The 20,329-nt window shown below is 37.0% G+C and overlaps 1 protein-coding gene across 1 annotated transcript; it reads right to left on the bottom strand.

Annotated features, from left to right (window-relative positions):
- Positions 1-7,818: 7,818 nt before the first annotated feature.
- stard7 (StAR related lipid transfer domain containing 7) lies at positions 7,819-16,828 on the bottom strand. Its single transcript, XM_088434173.1, has 8 exons — positions 15,975-16,828; positions 15,161-15,324; positions 15,029-15,078; positions 13,905-14,015; positions 12,288-12,370; positions 10,707-10,806; positions 10,536-10,620; positions 7,819-8,706 (listed from the first exon to the last, which is right to left on the bottom strand). The coding sequence occupies exons 1-8, from the start codon at positions 16,415-16,417 to the stop codon at positions 8,522-8,524; spliced, it is 1,221 nt and encodes a 406-aa protein (XP_088290299.1). The 5' UTR covers positions 16,418-16,828; the 3' UTR covers positions 7,819-8,521.
- Positions 16,829-20,329: the final 3,501 nt, after the last annotated feature.

Genomic DNA, 20,329 nt, shown 5'->3' with positions numbered 1-20,329 from the left:
CTTTGCAAGATATCGAATTATTTCTCTACCAAACGACCCATTTTTTTAATGCAACCCACCTTGTTGCCCCCAGTGAATATAAAGGTTTACACAACCCTTTCCAAAAACCTGCATTTTGTGATGTAAAATATTAGACCATATTTCTACCATTTGTCACCTACATACAGTACATTTTGTTGAAAAAACAATTACAAAAAATGACAGGGTAAATTAAAAATAACTTTGCATCTTCCAGTTGCTGATGTGACTATGGTTAGAATTAACACAATCCAAGTTGTGTGTAACACAACTTGGCTCAGATTTTGTAGACTTTTCAGTACATATCTTTTTTTTTTTTAATTTAATAGCATTGCAGAACCATGAATTTTTTTTTTAGCTAGCAGAGACTTGTAAATTCTCTCCCTGACATGGCACAAGTTCCAACTGAAAAAAATCATTTTGTCTTTTAACTGTACTTCTTTAATTGCATGACTAATTTTTGCTCCATATGCAAAAACCTGTTTTAAAGTGCACAAAAAGTTCAGCTGAGCATGGTCTTCTTTTGGGGAGGAGCAGTGGTGTTTACAACGAACATTTTGCAATCACGCTCATTTTTTTTTCACCCCTAAAATATCCAGACATGAATCCATCAGATTATTGTCACTTCCCAGCCAGTATTTGCCAGAATGTCCTGCACCCACCTCCTGCCTAGCACTAATTTTTCATGCAACTCTTCCATTGGATATCAAGCATTCTAATACATCTAAATTTTTGCCATTTAAATTAAAAAAAAAAAAAACGAGCATCAGTGAACCCAATGCAGTAGAAAATGCAAAGCCTCATCCGCAGTATCCCAAGCACTCAAGTCTGGCTCAGTAGAAGAGAAAGGGGGGAAAAACGTTTCGTTTAAAAGGCCCGTCCAGCTCGGTGATTTACGGGACATTGATGATGAAGGCACTTATTCAGCCGGGTGCCACCCCGCACCCCACCTCCTCCATCGCCGCATCCCCCTTTTTCTCCCTCGCCGGTCGGGACAGCCACTCAGGTTAATCAGTTCATTCACTCAGACGCAGTTTGGGGACATCATGCAGCAGCTGTTTGCGACCAGCGAGACTCCATCGAGCGCGCACACATGCGCGGAAAAGCATTTCAGAAGATTTGGGCCGTATCCGTATGGTTCACATGGCGAAGAGAGGGGCGGCCATTTTGTGCTCAGCAACAGTCTATCCCTCTCTAATGGACTGTTATGAGGCTAATAGGCTACCGTGTTATAGAACGTGGATATCGCTTCCTTGTGTGTTGATCTGGACGAATGGCAACCGTTTTTGCAATGTTGATAGTGTTCAGTCCAACAGTATTCAAAAATTGCTTATCATCCAAAATTCTCATGTTCATTCAGCTCAGTTAATTTGCCATTTGAGCAATTTTCAACACATTTTTTTAACAAATAGCATGTTTCGTATTCCACTTTTTTTTTTCTTCTTTCAACTGACAAATATTGTTATTTTATTGTTTTTAATTATGTTAATTAAGTCTAACATTTTATTTTTTGCTGGACAAATATTTATTAATAGTTAAGTTAAATGAATTATTTTTGTGAGCCGGTACTCAACTGCAATTCAAAAAAGGCTTTATTTTTAATAGTTTTTGTGGACAAATATTTATTCATAGTTATTTGTCTTTGAGAACGGGTCTAGCACTTTATGTTGACTATTTTTGTGGACACATTTTTATTAATAATGAAGTTTTTGAGAACAGTTCTCAAAAAGAGAACACTTTGTTGATTATTTTTTGTGGACCAATACAAATGAAATTTCAAAGGTTCTAAAGTTTAAAGATATTAACAAAAAAGATCAAATAATACATCAGCGATAGACAGAAGATTGATTTTTCAGGGCGGATACCAATTGTGAAGTCCATAACCGATATTCACTAATAGCATGTTTAAAGTCTTTTTTTTTTTCTACCCCAAAAAGGCTTTCCACTGGTTCTACTTGGCTGAAAACATTTCACAGGAGGCACTTCACCGGAAAAAGGTTGAGAACCACCGCATTATATACAGTATATTCCAAATGTTGCCAAATTCTGATCTCGCGGACTCAACATCGTGAGACGAGACATGTCTTGGAAATGGTGCCGGGTCCCATCCCTAGTAGTGGGCTCCATTTCTTTCCGCAAGCGCTTGAAGGACTTTCCGGCGGGCCCGGCACCCTCGGCGATCAGACGCGGCCTCCGATCCGTCCCTCCCCCTCGTGTAAATTATAGCAGCACTTTAGCTAATGAAAGAGTTGAAGAGCGGCCACTAATAAAAGCCATTTAGTGAATAAAGCACTCCCACTCCCCCCACTAACAAAATTAAAGAAACTAGCCATTTAGGGAGGGTGGGCGCGGAGGGAGGCCTCTGTATTAATATTTATGAAATGCGGAATTGGAGTCCCCCCCCCCCCATCCCGTCAGCATCTCACGGTAGCGTGTAGTAGCGCCCCTTGGCAGCGCACCTATCCCGAGAGGAGAACATCGCTGACCCCTCCTTTAGCTGGAAGGAGGGGCAGGGAGGCGATGGTGACTTGAAGGGTGCCGAGGACGCGGTCGGGACAGTCCGGCTCCGGCGGTGCAGCCTGGAAACATCTTCTCAACAAAGCGTCCCGCGCCGCCGCCGCCATTCCACGGCGTCCTCGCCCAAGCCAAAGGTGGGTCTTGTCTCACATGCTGGGATAAAAGCTCAAAATTCTCCTTTGATTTGTCATTAATAGCTGATTTTTGCAGCGCTACAGGTGAACCTTGGAAAGCGTCCCGGTAAGGAACCAGGTTTCAGTTTCACAATCATCCGTGAGAACGCGCTCCATCCTTTGAACTCATCACCGAAATCCTTCCATTTTGCCATCGGGTCACCGCCTACGCAAGGGATTCCTTTCCCGAAACACGCCGAGGGAAAGGAGAAGAAACGCTAACAAGATTGGGGTTTAGCGGGGAAAGCGTCCGACGTCTTAGCTGCTTCGCTTCTCTAATGGGAACCGATCGTCCAAAAGTCATTTTTACATGTTTGCGAACTACTTTAAGAGGCGATTAGGAAAGTTTGACAGAGAAAATATCTCAATTCACCACGATTTTTCCGCAAAAGTCGCAACGACGGTCAAGAAGGAGACAGATGGGGCGTGGGTGGGGTTTGACGCAGTTTGTCCGCAATAAGGGTGGAGCTTCAAGAATTTGTTCTTTTTTAACCGCAGCGACCCGCAACCTTTTTCGCTCTTTTTGATACAAAAAAAAAGGGCAAAATGATTCGCTGCCAGGCAGATTTGTATTTGTATTTGTTGACTTGTTAAAAATATTCAGTTTTTTTTCCATTGTTTTTGAAATTTCTGGAAAGTAGTCACGTAATTTTTGGCAAGTGATTTTGATGGGGAAAAAACAAATATTTTTTTTAACCTTTAAGTTGTACTTCAGAATGATTAGTTTAAAACAATTTAAGATGATAGGCGAGTGGCTAGTTGCATGTTTCACTCACCTTTTTTTTTTTTTTTTAAGATCATCAAACATTCTGAAGACCGGGTTTACTCGTGAACATTTTTTGTGGTCAGGTTTCAAAATTTGAACACTACGAAATAAAAATCACGTTTTTCCACCATACATGTTCTGAATTTCAGAATTTTGATCATTTAGATACCTCATTGTATTTTTTTTGTTTGTTTGTTTTAACTAGCGGTGATGCATAGCTGGCCTCAATAACCTTTGACCATTCATGCTATTGTTGGTGAAATTGACCTGTTTCAAAGGAAAATCATCTATATATTTGTGTGTATGTGTCTTTATTTTTTTTTGGGGGGGGGGCGTATCAATGAGACAGAAATATTGAAAAGAAATTGTCCATCGGATCTGGATGATTCTTATCTTACAATTAAAATATTGGATATGAATGTACTAAAAACAGTCACAAAAAATGTTTTGACACTTTTGATACTTGTGTTATTAATGCAAAATGGAGCCAAGATGAGAACCGTTTGGAATTTACATTGAAACGTCAATATACCTATACACGTATATGCGATATGTATTTTTTCCCCCCCGCGGGTTTATGTTTTAAGTCAATGTTCATCTTCCACTTGATTGCCATCTCGAAGATGGCGTCTGTTGGAGTGCCAAAAATATTTCTCCATCATGCCACCCCCTCTACACACGCACACAAACGCACAAGGTAAATTCAAGTTGCGGGCAATATTCGCTGTGTTTTGTGTCCGTCAGCTCCCGTTGAGATGTTTCTCCTGGCTTGACTGCTCGGGGCACCATTGTGCTTGATCTAACCATGCAGTGGGTCTCTGTCCATGGTTGTGCCAAGCACTTTGGAGACTTGTGAGCACTTGCTGCATCCAAAATGACCTTCTTGTTGTTGGTTACGCCACTTTTTTTTCTAGAGCGTTTTTCTCCTTGTTGTGCATTGTAATAAATCTCATCCAAACATTCCGTGTCTTTAAATTGTGATTAAGGGCCAAAGCCAACATGGCAGATTTGCGAGGTGGCTCAATTAGAGTAAGTGCCTCAAGCGGACGGTTAATAAGTGCAGCCGGTAGAGGTCGTTTTATTAATGCTGTTAGCGGATCCATAAATCAAAGTTAGCAGACATTGCGTAATGAGACATGCAAGGCAGAGTGTGCCTGCCCTTATGGAGATGATCAAATGTTAGTACACGGCAGTACTCGTCTTGACGGATCACACACAGCTGGTCTGTCAAGTATAAAACATGAATACATGTCGTTAAATTCACCGAATTAATAACCCTTGCCACAGCATTATTTTGCCCAAGAAAAAATAATATTTGAAGGAAACAAACTTGTAATGTGTTAAGATATTTTTCTCCCCTAATTTACTTTTCTTTGTTGCATTCAATGGACTGTGAAATACATTTACTGTATTTTCAAATTATGCAAAAACGTTATCCTGAATTCATGAAACTAATAATTGTACAAAGAAATTGGGCTTATCATATATTTGACGGTTGAATGAATGAATGATGTATATATATATATATATATATATATATATATATATATATATATATATATATATATATATATATATATATATATATATATATATATATATATATATATATATGCATTTTTCTTTTTGTTTTCCAAAATAAAAATGCCTTATTAGGCATTTTTTATTTATTGCCCTACAATACATGATGGAGGGGGGGGGGGGGGGGACAAAACCCTTACACCATGGTCAATTTATTTTTAAATAACTTACTAAATGTGTCGATTTTGTTTTTCAAAAATGTCATCTGATACTTTTTTTTAAGATACACGTTTCTATACATATTGAAAAACGTACCACGTGATCATTGTGTGTGTATATTTATATATCACAAACATGTTACAACACAGTATATTTTTCTTTTTAAATGCCTTACTACATGATTGTTTTTTTTTTAAAAAAGTCTTACTATACATGGCCTTTTTTTTAACATAGCTGATATATGTAAATATGCCTCACTACACATGGTTATTTCTAAAGAAACTACAATACTACATTGTACTATTCAACACGATACAATACTATAAGTGGCTATTTTTTTTAAAAACACATTACTGTATGCTTTCTGTATGATCGTTTTATAGTTGTTGTGCATATGAATTCATTTCCTTAAAAAAAAGCACACCTAACACACAAGGTCATTTTTTTTTACACATTAAAAAATGATTTTTATTCCTCTCTCAACATGACAGAGTATTATGTATTATTATTGAAGCACACAATGCTTATAGTGATGGCTATGCCTGTTTTGACCTTTATTCCAGACTGCAGACGAGGAAAACAGGCTTTACACACATTATCCCATTAGGCTGCGCTACGGCAGCTGTCTTGGACAAACTAAATGCTAATCGCTCATGGGGGTGGGCAAGTTGACACAGAGTGTGCAATGGCACACTATGAGGGAAAAAAAGAACTTTTTTCTTTTTATGGAATTCTATGTTTAAATATTTATACAGTATATTATATATATATATATATATATATATATATATATATATATATATATATATATATATATATATATATATATATATATATATATATATATATATATATATATATATATATATATATATATATATATATATACAGTCGAACCTCTATATAGTGAACCTCTACAAAGTGAATCTCTCTTCATAGTGAACGAATCTTTACGGTCCCTTGCAAAACAGCTATATTTGACGTGTATGTAAAACCTCCTCATAGTGAAACTCCACATAGTGAATAATCTCTTCATCGTGATGCTATTAGTCAGTCCCTTGACAGCATCTACCTCTATATTGTGAATATCTGAACTTATCGAAAATTGTGAAGTTGTAAAATTGGGCGCACTGTCGGGATTTCCTCCCTGCCTAGCCGCTCTCGCGCGCCGCGACTTTCTCTTGCATTTTCACTTCGTCCGCCGTCCACTGCGCATGCGTTTCTCCGCTGGTCATCCCTCCGAAAATTCTAAGATGTCGGAATCTGCCGTGAAAAGTATGGATGCTAGATCTATAAGTCGGAAGCGAAAGCCTTTGTCGTTGGAGGAGAAGTGCGACATAATTCGGAAGTGTGCGAGTGGAGTGAAGCAGAATGCCATTGCAAAGGAGTACGATGCTTCGCCTGCTGCGATATGTGGCATTCTGAAGAAGAGAGAAGAGATAATGCGACTCGTGGAATAATAATAAAGATATTTGTTCAATGTAAAATGTTTTTACATTAGTTTTACCGCATTAGATTTTAGTGTTTAAACAACTTAAGTTGTTTAATGTACATTTATTTACATATTTATTTAAAAAAAAAACGTATATAAAATTATTTACATATTTATTAAAAAATTATTCACATATTTCATCAATGAATTCTGAACATTTTAGGAAAACCTCTATAAAGTGAATCTCTCTTCATAGTGAACTTCTCTCCTCGGACCCTTGAAGTTCACTATGTAGAGGTTCGACTGTATATATATATATATATATATATATATATATATATATATATATATATATATATATATATATATATATATATATATATATAAATACATTATTCATTCCATAAGGGGGATCTCTATTTCATAAGATTATTTATTTAACATAATTAAAACTTTTTTTTTTTAGCAAATTAGGACCTTTCCCTTGTTTCATTCTTGTAAAGATCTATCCATCTAATTCTACTTGCATATTGAAATGATATGCACCTGTATAATTTAGAAAATTTACTGTTGATTCTCATGTTGTGACTCAAAGTAAAATTTTGCATTCCGAGACAAACTGAGTCTCACACTTTAATCTTGTAAAATTTACACATAAACTTGTTTTTGGGTTGCAAGATTTTACCTTTCCTCATTAATACAGCATCAAATTTCTGATATTTTTTTGCCCTCCCAATATTGGTGCTTAATTTGCATTTAATTATGACTTCTCAAAAATTGTGTAAGTACATGTATATCAAATATTTAAACGTTTTTTTGTTTTATAATTGTTAGTTTCACTCTTGTAAAACTGAAATTATTGTATTATTTTGTGTTAGAGATATTTGTTTATACAGTACTTAATTCTTACAATACTTGCGCGTAACATTTTCCATATTTATCACCTTGTATTCTAACCCAGCACCCAATAATTAGTACTGTTTCGACATACATAGTTGGATTTTTTTTTTTTTTTCAGTGTTAGTTGGGAAAATAAGTGAGCAAATTTCAACACAAGGCATTGCCGAGATAGTAAGCAGCAGGAAGCCTGTCTGTGCACGAAACCACATGAACGCAGCATACTGCTCGAGATAAATGGGAACAACATGGAAATGCATCTTTTGTCACTCACATTCCCAGGCTGTAAACATCGTTTTATTTATTATTCTGAAACGGCGCGTCATTTGTACATTCATTCCAGGACGAACACAGCGGAATTAACAGAGAATAACCGAGCTTGTGCATCTCGTTTAAATCCAGTTAGGGACAAAGTCACAGTGTGAAATGTTAGCTCGTTACAAAACTGTTGAAATAGGTGACCCTATCTTGCCTTGCCTTTTCCCGTTTGTGAAACGATACCTCAAGAGATTGTGAAGTGCTGTTTTTCCTCAAACCAGGACTACCAAGTGCTCGTGTACCATTTGGACGTGAGGATTTCCACGGTTGTTATAAGACACTGCGCCCCTGCCATAGAAGGACTGGTTTAGCTAGTTTTTAAAGCCCTCTTCGTGTTTGGACACAACATCAGAAATAGCGTCACTGTGAGTGTTATGGGGGGGACCAGCGTTCTCCCATTGAGGCCTTCATCTATCAGTGCAGAAAAGCAAAAAAGCACGTCCACCCGAATGTTCATTAAGAGGCCCCAAAACAAATATTTTGGCCCGAGCCTCTCATGTCAGTTGGACCACACATCACACATTGGCCGAGGTCCATTCCTCTTTTTGACACTTCATCTACCAAAAAAAAAAAAAAACCACATCCCCACACACAACATAGCCACAAAGGGGGCTTTGGAGGGTTTCATCTGTGACAAGTCATCCGATATGGTTGTCCACATCAAGCGAACATCTGACCGGGACCGCCGGCGTGTTTCTTCTCGGCGGCGGCGAGGCGCTCCGGGTTCTGCTGGCGGCCCATGTTGTCGTTGGACTTGATGACGCCAGCGTAGTCATGGATGCCCACCTCCAAGTTCTTGGCTTTCAACGCGGCCGTGTGGAGCTTCTCCAGGAAGTCTGGCATGCCTGTAAAAGAAAAGGACACCGCTGTAAGCCTGCCTTTTATTTTGTGCGCAATGACCAGAATATGAACCACATCGAAAACGGTTAATATCTTTTTTACTCAATTAAAAAATGTCTATATTTTTTTAAAACAAATTTTAAAACAAAATGTTGACCTCATATCGAGTAGAACTATTTTATTTATATATATATATATATATATATATATATATATATACACACATACATATACATATATATATATACACACATACATATACATATATATATATACACACATACATATACATACATATACATATACATATACATACATATACATATATATATATATATACATATATATATATATATATATATATATATATATATATATATATATATATATATATACACACACATACATATACATATATGAGTGAAACGAACATTTTTCACTTCGTTTAGATGTTTACCGGTGCCCAGGCAGAATAACATAACATAACATAACTTATTATTTTTATTAAATGGTTTTGAAATGCCCAAGTGCATTTGAATGCGCCATACGTCCTTATGTCAACAGCTAACAGACTTGGTTTGTCAAGCTAATGGGAATGCAACCGGCAGCCTGAAGAAAAGAGTGTCTTAGCTTTACTCATGGAATATTAGCTGCTGCTGCTTCTTCTTGATGAGTAACTGGGCACACCTCATGCTTGACTGCCCTCTACTGGTTGATTTGAATAACTAAGACTAGTGATGAGAAAATGAAGCTTCATGAAGGATTTGTGAGAATATTTTACTCCTCTAGAAGGTGCTCTTGCGCGAAAGATAAATGCATTACATTTCAACTGCAGCTTTATTTGAAGACTGCTAACTAGAGGAGTCCAAAAATACCACAAGTCCTTTATGAAGTCTCTTTTATGCATCACTATCTAATGTAAGAGCAACCACTGTTTGTTTGTAGTTCCAGGTTATCAACACAGAAAAAAAAAATCTTTTTAAGTGTTTTTTTTTTGGAGGGTGAGGTTATTATTACATTAAAGTGACAATATGTAAGATTTACAGTTTTCATTAAAAATGAATTAAATTACTATAAATTCCAAAAACTTGCAAATAAATGTGTTCTTAATAACAAACAGTATGTTTTATACATAATCGTACATAATTATAATTAAATTATATTACATGGGCTGGCACTCCTCCGGAGGTCGGCATGTCTGTTATAGCTATAGACAGCCGGAGGAGTGTGTATTGCTGCATTTACCATAATGCCCTTAAATATCCCACAGGCAAAAGCAAAAAAATACACACTCCCTTTAAATCACTTTTGCTGTACTTAGTGGAATTTATAGGCAGGCATACACATAAATAGGTATTAAACTCAAAATATATCTTAGTTTTGTTTTTTACAAAAACTTAAAATAAACTATATTTCAGTGGATAGTACATAGTGGAAGTGTTAAAACATATTCCAATATTCCATACATTATATAATTATGTATTTTTTAACTTGTTAAATTGTTTAAGGTACATTAGTAACAAAAACATTTTTTCATATTATTCAATGGCTGTATGAAGACTAAAAATGTTCACTACATTATTTTCAGTTTAATCCTTATTCTATTTTAAATTAAAAATGAGAAAAATAAATGCTTCGTTCAATTATTTTTTAAAAATCAAAACCATTTCACATGGGTTAGTTTAAGGATTTTGGAGATGTTCACTTTAAATTTTTTCAGAGAATATTTGAGTAGTTTCTAAAAATCTAAGAATTCAACAACGAATACATGTCATTGATGTCTAAAAGTGACTTTTGATATCAACACAGTCGAGACGCGAAAAGATAAGCTCACCACTTGACACCATCCAGCTGACGCAGTAACGAGGAAAGGCGGTCTGAGGGTCATCGCTGTACGTTAGCAGGTAGTCAAATCCATTCTGTCAACAATCAACAAAGCGCTTCAAACTTTTGACTTTGGATTGTGTACTCTTAAAATACTCAAATGATCCAGTTTGATTGTAACCTCGTCGAAGGATTTGTGCGGACGGATGACCATCTTGGATTGATAGGAGTGAACTCTCACAAAATCCTGAGACTCGGGAACTCGAGGATGCTGCGCAGCTCTTAAAAAAAAAAAAAAGCCAGCACATATATATTTTAATTTCACTGTTATTTAATTTGAAGGTTACATATAGACAATTGACTTTGCATTGCTACAATGGCAAGATCGTGTCATCAAAAATTGAGCACGTCTAGCCTTTGTCTTTTAATACAAAACATTAAACAACAACAAAAGCTCAACAACAATTCAAAACGAGCATGAATAATTCTTACAAAAATTGACTTTAACATTAAAAAAAAAACAAAAAAACAATAAATATGATACAAATTTATTCGGACCGATACCAGTATGAGTATTCCCTTTTAGAGTACACAGACATCTCTCGTACTCATGATATGTACAAAATGTTGTTAAACAAAGTGATTTTTTTTTTTTTAAATGGTGTACAGCACCAACTATTAATGAGATGGTCTTGCTTGAGGCTACATTTTTGGCCTTAAATATTGAGCCCGATACTTGTATTTGCCTATTCCTAAAAAATAATAATAATGATAATATAGTAGTAATAATAAGCGTAATAATAAACACTAGAAAATGCAATTTCTGGAGAAATTTTGTCAATTTACGTGTGAAAGCTGTAAGAGAGAATTAAGAGGTGCTTTAGAATAATTCTGCATTAACTAGTGAACACATTAATAATTGCTACCTTAAAATAAGGCCCTCTCCTACCCATAATAAGAATAGTAATAATATTAATAATAGGTCAGCTCGGTGAAGCAGTGGTTAGCACGTTCGCCTCACAGTTCAAGGACCCAAGTTCAAATCCACCTTGCGCCAGCCTTCCTGTTTGGAGTTTGCATTTTGTCCCCGAGCCCACGTGGGTTCTGTCCGGGCACTCTGACTCCCTCCCACGTTCCCAAAACATGCATGGCAGGTGTATTGTACACTCAAATTGTCCCTAGGTGTGACTGGTTGTTCGGCGCTGTGTGCCCTGCGATTGGCTGGCGACAAATTCAGGGTGTCCGCCGCCTACAGCCCGAAGTCAGCTGGCATAGGCGCCAGCAAGCCAAAAACCCTCGTGAGAATAAGCAGCTCAAGAAAATTGATGGATGTATGGATAATAATAATGTGAAGGCTGGGAGGCTGGATTAAAAAGTGTGGAATGATTTGGAATCATTTGAATGGTATGTAATGATTTTGAATGGCATTATATACAATGAATGACCTGGTTGAACTCTTAACGAGTTTGACAACAATAAATTGAACTCGATGGAATAGGAATGGTTTGAAAATGTTTAAAAAAAAAAAAAGTTGAAAACAGAATGAAAACAGAATGCATTTAGTGAATAGGATGAACAAATATGAGGCTTAATGGATTGAACATACTGAATGAATATAAATTTAGTAGCATGCCAAAAAAAGTGCAAGGAATAAAAGAGAAGAATAAGAATCAAGCTGAAGGTGTCGACTAACATATGGGTGAAGGTTTCAACCTCCATACATTAATAATAATAATGGATCCTTTTAATAATTGTTTCTTACCTAGACACGAGTATCATCAGGTTGTTTTCCAAGTCGACCTCATACCGACGGACATACACGTAGTCGCGAGAATACATGGGATACTGTGGAGGAAGAGATGACATCATTTTAAAAAGAACATTTTTTGGTTCAGCACAGTGAAGTATTTTACATTATATATATATATATATATATATATATATATATATATATATATATATATATATATATATATATATATATATATATTTTTTTTTTTTTTTAGACAAAATTATGCACATCTTGAACACCAAACATTGTGCTTAAATAAAGGATTTCATTAAAAATGTAACAAAAAGTTTTTAAAACAAATTGTTCTCATAGCTTAAATGTAAATATATTGAACTTAAAAGGTGACATTTTCTCAAAGCAACTAGAGGGCACCTGCTGGTACTACAACTTGAGATGTCAAAATCAATGGATTAATCGATTGTCAAATTAATCAACAACTATCTTCATAATTGCGTAATCATTTAGAGTCACTAACTTAAAATTGTCCAAACCCTCTAATTTCAGCTTCTCAGCAGTAATTATTCTGATTTCTGTAGTGCAGATAGTTGCAAAGATTTGCTTTTAGATTGGGAAAACGGTGACCTAACCACTGATTGAATACATTTCAGATCGATTGCACGGATCAATCCCTCAATCCTTCAATCCCACTTCTGTATATCGCATGTTTAGTTTTTAATCAAAAGACAGTACCGAATGAACAACAATAATCAGCAAATAAATTCTATTTGGGAAACATTGTTTTGTAATACAATGTTCTTGTAATTATTCAGTAGAATAATAATTTCTAAAAATGGTGACAAGTGACAGCTGTATTTGTAACATTCGAGTTTTATTTTTTAAATTAATATTTTTTTTAAGTTTGTATCTATGGTTTAACCTTTGATAAATTGTTTTAATTTAAAAGTGAGCTGTCTCAACAATTTAGCATTTCCTTATAATCTACCATTAATTTAGTTGTTTTTTTTTATCATCACTAAACAAAACTGAATTACAGTTGGGCAGTCATCTGGGGGAAAAAACATTTTGTAATACACTTTAAAGAAATATCAAATTTGATCAGAACTTTGATTAATTGATGGAATATTCAATGGAATAATCAATTAAAAAAAAAAAAAAAACCGACACCCCTTGCATTGGTGCAGTGCGACGTGATGCCGGGGGGATCGGATTACCCAAGGGAAAAGGCTTTGATTTTGTCATGTGCAATCGAATAAGAATTGATCTTTTTTTTCCAGCCACTTTGATGCACTTAGTTTTTTTCTGTCTTAGACTAAGCTGCAACCTGTATAAACGCTGTAAAAAATAATTAACAGTTGTTGAAAGTTGATTTATATTGCTTTTTTCTTTTGTTGCTGTTAAAAAGAACGCAGGTTTAGGTATACGTACGCAATTTTTATAGATAATAATCTTAATTATAGTTAGCACGTCCAGCGGGGGGGCCTGAAAAGTTTTCTTTTTCCAAGGGAGGCTTGGCAAAATATAATTCAGAAGCACTGCACTCGTGGTATCCGCACCACACATTGAGAACCACTATTTTAGAATGTATATTTGGAAAGGAAATTGAAAAGAAGTTGAAGGGGAACTAACAGGAAAGTGCGTAGCCCAGTGTATGACTTCGGAGCCCGTGTTGACGTCCCGGTCCACCACCTCCAGTTTGATCACCAGAGCGTCCCACTTTTTCCTGTACTCTGTATCCAACTGTGGCCAAAGACAAAGCAGCGGTCAGTCGAGCGTAATGCTATTTATACTGCGGCCATTAGTAAGAGAAGTATGCTAACATTGCCTTGGTGAGAAACGTGTTGCGCAAGAGGTGAGTCTACAAATACACGGCCGCCTTAAAATAACTAAACATGCCACCAATGCTGTACATAGGCCAAATTAAACACAAACAAATAATAAACGGACGTCAATGCAATAGCCTTATCAAGCTTTAATATTGAAGTTTTTTTCTCGGTTCCTTGACGCAGCCAAGTCTCCGGTAGTTGAGGACGAGACATGTGGTTCATTCAAACGTAGTCGGGTTAGGGTTTCAAACTTATATGGAATAAAAGCCCACCGTCGTAATAAACATTAAAAACGGAAGTAGTAATAATAATAATAATAGTAAATAATGTCATTTTATTGTTTAATACAAAATGGGCTTTACTTGAAAAAAATTGATAAAGTCATCTTTTCAAAAATTAAAAATTTGAAAATTAGCTCAATAGCCTAATCAATGCACAATGCTGGATGGGTGTTAGACATGTTTAAAAATACTTAATTGCTATGAAAATTCAGTTTAAGCTGTTAGAACTTGACATGAATTCAATGTACGTTAATCGTTTGAACATTTTGCACTGGATTTTGAAATCATAGATTTTTAACGATAATAAATATATTCCACTGTATTTAAACGTGGAGACTTTTCCGAGGCTTTTTTGGTGATACTGCCAGATGAAGAGCATGATGCCAACAATACGCACCCCCCCAAAAAAAATATATATATATTTTAAGTTTTGGGGAACTAGCAGAGCAATGGGCCACTCAACACTATTGCCAACGATATCAGCATGAATACTTAAAATAACCTGGAATTGGTTACTTATTTGGGTCATATACTCTTGTCGTTTTTAACATTTTATCGTACTGTACATATTTTTCTTCCGCTGTACACGGTGACAGCAATTGGCAATTTCAAACCAGTATGACATCATAGAACAAGACATTTGTACCTGTACATTGAAGAACTGCCTTGGGGTGACATCAGTGTATGAGCCCAACACTGCAATAAAACACAAATAGAAATGAATGTTGACAGCTCAAACGGCCCATGTGCATGCACAGCCATTTTTTCCATTGCTAACCTCTGTACTCGTAGAGGTGACTGTCGGGGATGGGTCGCTTCCACACTCGGAAATCCTTCTTCTCCATCACAACTTCCCAGCCGGGTTCTGCGCGACCGCTCGCTCCGCCTGCGTGTGCGTTTAGACTCTTCACAGCCTCCAGGGCCTTCAGCTCCAGCCCGCATCTTCGAAAAAGTACAAAACATAGTAGCGGTCATCTTTAATTGCGCTTTTGAGAACGTGGACCAGAAAATGGATGATTTCGTTTACATTTTCAAAATGATTACACAGATAACAGACCTATGGGAAAACACATTGTACTAACTGATGAGCAGGGTCGTACCTGTTTTTTGTTTTTTTGGTCATCACAGGAAAAACATTGAAAGAACACCCAATTTCGCCAAATTTAAGAAATTTCACCCAAATGGTGACATGTCAGAGTTCAACATGGCACAACCTCTTCATTGTCGCAATACCAGGGTGTGCCATTACTTGGCTAAAATACTGCAAGAACCATGTTGAACATAATGATAAAATACGGCACAAGGGTTAAGATGGATTGTTTTAAAAGTTTACATTCCGATCAATTGCATATTTATTCTTTAAATATATTTATGGCACAGTACTAAGGACTCTAAAAATGCTGCATGGATGTGAAAAAAGCAGAAAAATCAATTCAAATTTTCTCTGGCCACTATGAAGCACCAGCCATGTGCTAGAAATGAGCTCATTTTCAAATAGGTCCTCCTCCTTGGCTTTCAATTGGTGAATGCTTAAATAAAAATAAGGGTGCGTTACAAATGAAGGCGTCTATATACAGTAAGCGTTTCCAAACCTGTGCATTTCCTCATCCTGAATCTTCTCATTGTCCCATACGAAGACTCCCGCCAGGGCCGCGATCAACTTGCCCGGGGAGGGATGCTTGCTCTGGAACCTGCGCCATATGCTGCCCACCAGTGTCCATCGGGTCCTCTCCGAGTACAGGTTAGAGTAGAGCTCGGCGATACGACAAGCACGCCTGAGCCTCTGGCCGGTGACAAAGCCGCAATGGTCCGCAAATATCGACAGCAAACCCTTGCTCCTGCGTCCAGATCTCGTGACGGTCTCCCCCACTCGATGCAGGGTGGATAACAAAAAACCCGCAGCCCTGCCCAGCCACGGCGTCGAGCCTCGGCCGTCATCCTCCTGCACAACCCGCCGGAACGACCTGACCCGGGGAAGCCTGAGTGTCCTAACGCCGACCTCGGTGGTGACACGACGGGGCACGGAGTGAAACATGACGGCTTGGTGTTACAGTGACACAAGATTCCAACAGACTCTCCCGAAACTAACGAAGTTGCTAGTATGAGTATCTACCTTTACGCACTAGACGATGGTCTCCACTGAAAGTTTATATGGCCGATTTGAGCTCGCAAATGTCCATTACATGATCGCTCAGCGAACACGCGACATTTAGCATTGGCTAACGTTAGCACGACACTTGAACAACTGAACGAGTTGAACTTGGACCGAAATAAACGTGCAATGCCTACAGTTGCAGGTTTTGGAAGAGTATCAAATTCAGCGTTGAAATATTCGAACGTAACAATAGTCTGGAGAAGCGTAGAGTTGCACACATTTCGCATCCCTAGCAGCCCATTTGACCTCTTCTTCCCATCCTTTCATAGACACGCCCACCCGGAAGTTGAAAAGCTTTACAGCCTTTTAAAAAAGCGTGTTGATTGGAAAGTCGTGAACGTTAAAGCGAATGTGATTGGTCGAGATCTGAATCAGTACAAGCAAGTGTGTTAGGTCACTTTTTCGACAAAGTTTAGATGTGTTGTTCAAAATGTTCACAGGTCAGCTTTTGCACCGCGTGTCAAATGTAAATGTTATAAAACATAATCAATGCTCTAAGCGATATAAATCACACAACTACAGCCGTTTTCATAATTACTGTTAAAGTTTGGAAAGACGTGCAGGTCTATGTCATCAATATGCGTCCACTACACGTTGCGCATGCAGATTTACGTATGAATGGACTATCAAATGACCCTCGGCAACTATCTTACATTGCCGTTGTAAGGACAATTTATGTCATATTCAATGGCGTTAAAATATAGCGCCATAATATTCCCCGCCGAAAACACTTATTTGTGCGTGTTTTAACTCTGGGTCTCTGTACGGAGTGATGAGAGACCCCCAAAGAACGAACTTTAACCATTATGTGTATTTATATTCAGATGTACGTATTAATATTTGAGTACCTGTACTCCGAATCTCAATATTATGATTTACAGAGGTTGGGGTTATATTTTTCATTCGATGTTGATGGTTCTGATAATGTGATGCATACGAATCTTTAAGGAGCACTTCTAGGTAACAACATCTTGAAAGAGAAAATTAATAATAATTTTTCTAGCCATGAAATGGAAAAAAAAGTCAATTCTCCCAGGCTTGTTGGTACAACCATACGCCACACGGTGGCATTTTACGATTGTTTCATTTAATTTAATTGTATTTTTTTGCAGTATAAACAGTGAATAATGTGCAAACACCGGGAAGAAATCAATGTATACAAATTAAGAATGGCGAGTGGCAACGTAAAATGGCTGTTGGTGGCTTCACTTCTCCCTACACTGATTAAACGGCACTGTGTAGTTTTTTTTTAATACTGTATTTGATATTTACACTCTGAAATTATTTATGATAGAGTATTAAGGTATCCGAAGTTAACTTGTTTTGAGCGTGAGTTTTCTATAACTCTATTTTTGAATTTGGGAATACCGCTCTTGTGTATTTTTTTTAACAATTGTTTCTTTTCTTTCCCTAGAAGTAATGCGTGGTTTGTTCATCTCAGCTTTTTTTCCATGTCACGAGAAAAAACAAAAAACAAAATGGGGCTTTTTATTGTGTGCATTGCTTGTTATGGTCTGTAAGCATGCACTTATCTATATATCGGCTAGGACAACAATAAAAGAAAACATATCTTACTAGGAAGCAGTGAATAGTTGGATACAAATCATAAGTGTCCTGAATGAAATGAATGAAGAGGAGTAATCCAATATGTATTTGTAAAAGGAATATCCATCCAGGAAAACCTTCTAGCTGGTAACACATCATACTAGGCGGCAGGTGGCGACAACTATCCAAGGAAACAGCAAGACAGCTTTCGGGCACGTCGTGATGACGCAACCAAGGATTTCTAGTGTATATAATAAAACGATTTGACATTTATTCTGATAAATTTAAGTGAAGTTTGTCAATAAATACACAAATAGTTTTCATTTTAATTTTCCATATATGTCATTTTTTTATATGACCTTGTTGTTATACATATTTGGAACGTCTGATTGTTCGTATATGTATATATATTTGTTGTTATTAAATGTTCATTGTTATACTGACGAAGCAAATGTTAAAACATGGTTATAGAATTTACGTTAAAAACAAAAAAAGGATAATACAAATATTAGTTAAATAATTACCTACTAGTTGGCTTAGGCTGAGTGAAATTGGTCGGCACGCCCATGACGCCCTTTCCTAACACACGCTTCCGGTACGAGTTGCCAAATAAGACGACATTGCTAAACTATTCGGAAGTGATAAGCACGTTCCTCGAAACCTTGCTTTGACATCATTCAAACTGGATTCGAACTAGACAGGTGTTTCGACTAGCGAATACCAAGAAGTTAAGCGTTTTCCCCATTTATTTTCATACAGAATTGGGATTATGACATAGGCCTACAACACGTGGCATCTTGATGGCCCCCCCCAAAAAAACATCGTAGACTCAACAAAATAAATGCTTCCCGTGTTTTTCCGTGGTGGTTGCATTTCAATGTGCAGTCGTTTTAAATATAACACAATGGATGATGAGCGGAAATTTTGGAACCAGGTGGGAAGTCATGGACACTGTGCATGGAAAACTCAGTCACTGAGTTACTTTTAGACGTTTATTGAACTGACTAGACGGTCAAACAATTGCAAAATGAGAACACTCGCATGGAGCTGTTGCAGACCACAACTCAAGCAGACTGACAGGCCAACTTTACTCCAGCTTCTGATGATGTCAAGCCACACTGAGTCAACACCTAACTGCAGCCGCTATCTGCCTTCGACCAGTTTTAGAAATAGGAGGAGGATTTTTTTTTCATGAGTGTGTGTGTCAGCCTCCCACAGCCCCTTTGAATCTCTCCTGTTTTTAATCTGTAACCGATTCATTCAAGGCATAAACATATGTAAGAATGGAAAAAACATTTTGTTGGTTTGTTAGGTTTTTATTATGGTTAATGTTTTTGTAATGTGTTGTGTTGTGCTTTACAGAGCATATAATATAAGTACCATAATAATAATAACACAGCAGGAACTCTTAACAAAAACCTGACATTTTTAGTGCTGCTTATATAATGATTATAATATTGATTGATTTGATTATGGCATTTTAAGTCATTTGTTCTGTTAAAATTTTCTTTTTTCAAATTAAACTTTTTTGTTGCGTTATTACCCATTCCTTAATCTTCGTAAAGTTCTACAATTAGCATGAAGAAAACAAAACAGTAATTTGGGGAGGGAGACATGGAGAGTGGAATCAAGGCAGGACTACAATCGGATAAACCTGAAGCTGGATTTTAAAATATGTGGAAAAAAAAACTATGATCTGTTTTTCAAAATAATATTAAGCACCACTGAAAATACAAATCATTGTAGCTTTAGCACGATGGGCCAGCAATTATGTTCCATGCTCATGCACTAAAGGGGAATTATAAGGACCCAGTACGAATTAAATAAACTCACAAATAAATGTAAAAGGCTGGTATAGTGGAAGAGTGCTCAGCACGTCTGCCTCACATTTGAGGGACAGAGGTTCGCTTCCGGCTCGGGCCTTCAGGTGTGGATTTTGCGAGTTCTGCGTGGGTTTTCTCTGGGTACTCTGATTTCCTCCTCTACAGTCCAAAAACATGCACAGTTGGGAAAACTGAACACTCTAAATTGTCCTTAGCTGTGTTTGTGGGAGTGAATGTTTGTTCGTTTCTGTGCCCTGTGATTGGCTGGCAACCAATTTAGGGTACACCTTGCCTGGTGCCCGAAGACAGTCTCCACCCTTGTGTGGATGGAGGGGGTGGATACAAGTATTTGATACAAATGTCTTTGGTGTCAACACAAAACCAATATCGACTTTTGTATTTATTCTAGTGACACTGGAATGAA

This window comes from Hippichthys cyanospilos, chromosome 15 (genome assembly GCF_059441005.1).
Source record: "Hippichthys cyanospilos isolate Australia breed blue-spotted pipefish chromosome 15, RoL_Hcya_1.0, whole genome shotgun sequence".
NCBI classification, from domain to species: domain Eukaryota; kingdom Metazoa; phylum Chordata; class Actinopteri; order Syngnathiformes; family Syngnathidae; genus Hippichthys; species Hippichthys cyanospilos.
This window is presented reverse-complemented; position numbering and strand designations above follow the sequence as displayed.

Bases quoted from the DNA above. Each gene is read 5' to 3' on its own strand.
- stard7 (XM_088434173.1), bottom strand. From the start codon at position 16,417: ATGTTTCACTCCGTGCCCCGTCGTGTCACCACCGAGGTCGGCGTTAGG. The intron at 14,016-15,028 runs GTACAAATGTCT...CTTTGGCCACAG, and splicing joins GGCAGTTCTTCAATGTACAG to TTGGATACAGAGTACAGGAA. The intron at 12,371-13,904 runs GTTAGTTCCCCT...CTTCCTCCACAG, and splicing joins ACTGGGCTACGCACTTTCCT to TATCCCATGTATTCTCGCGA.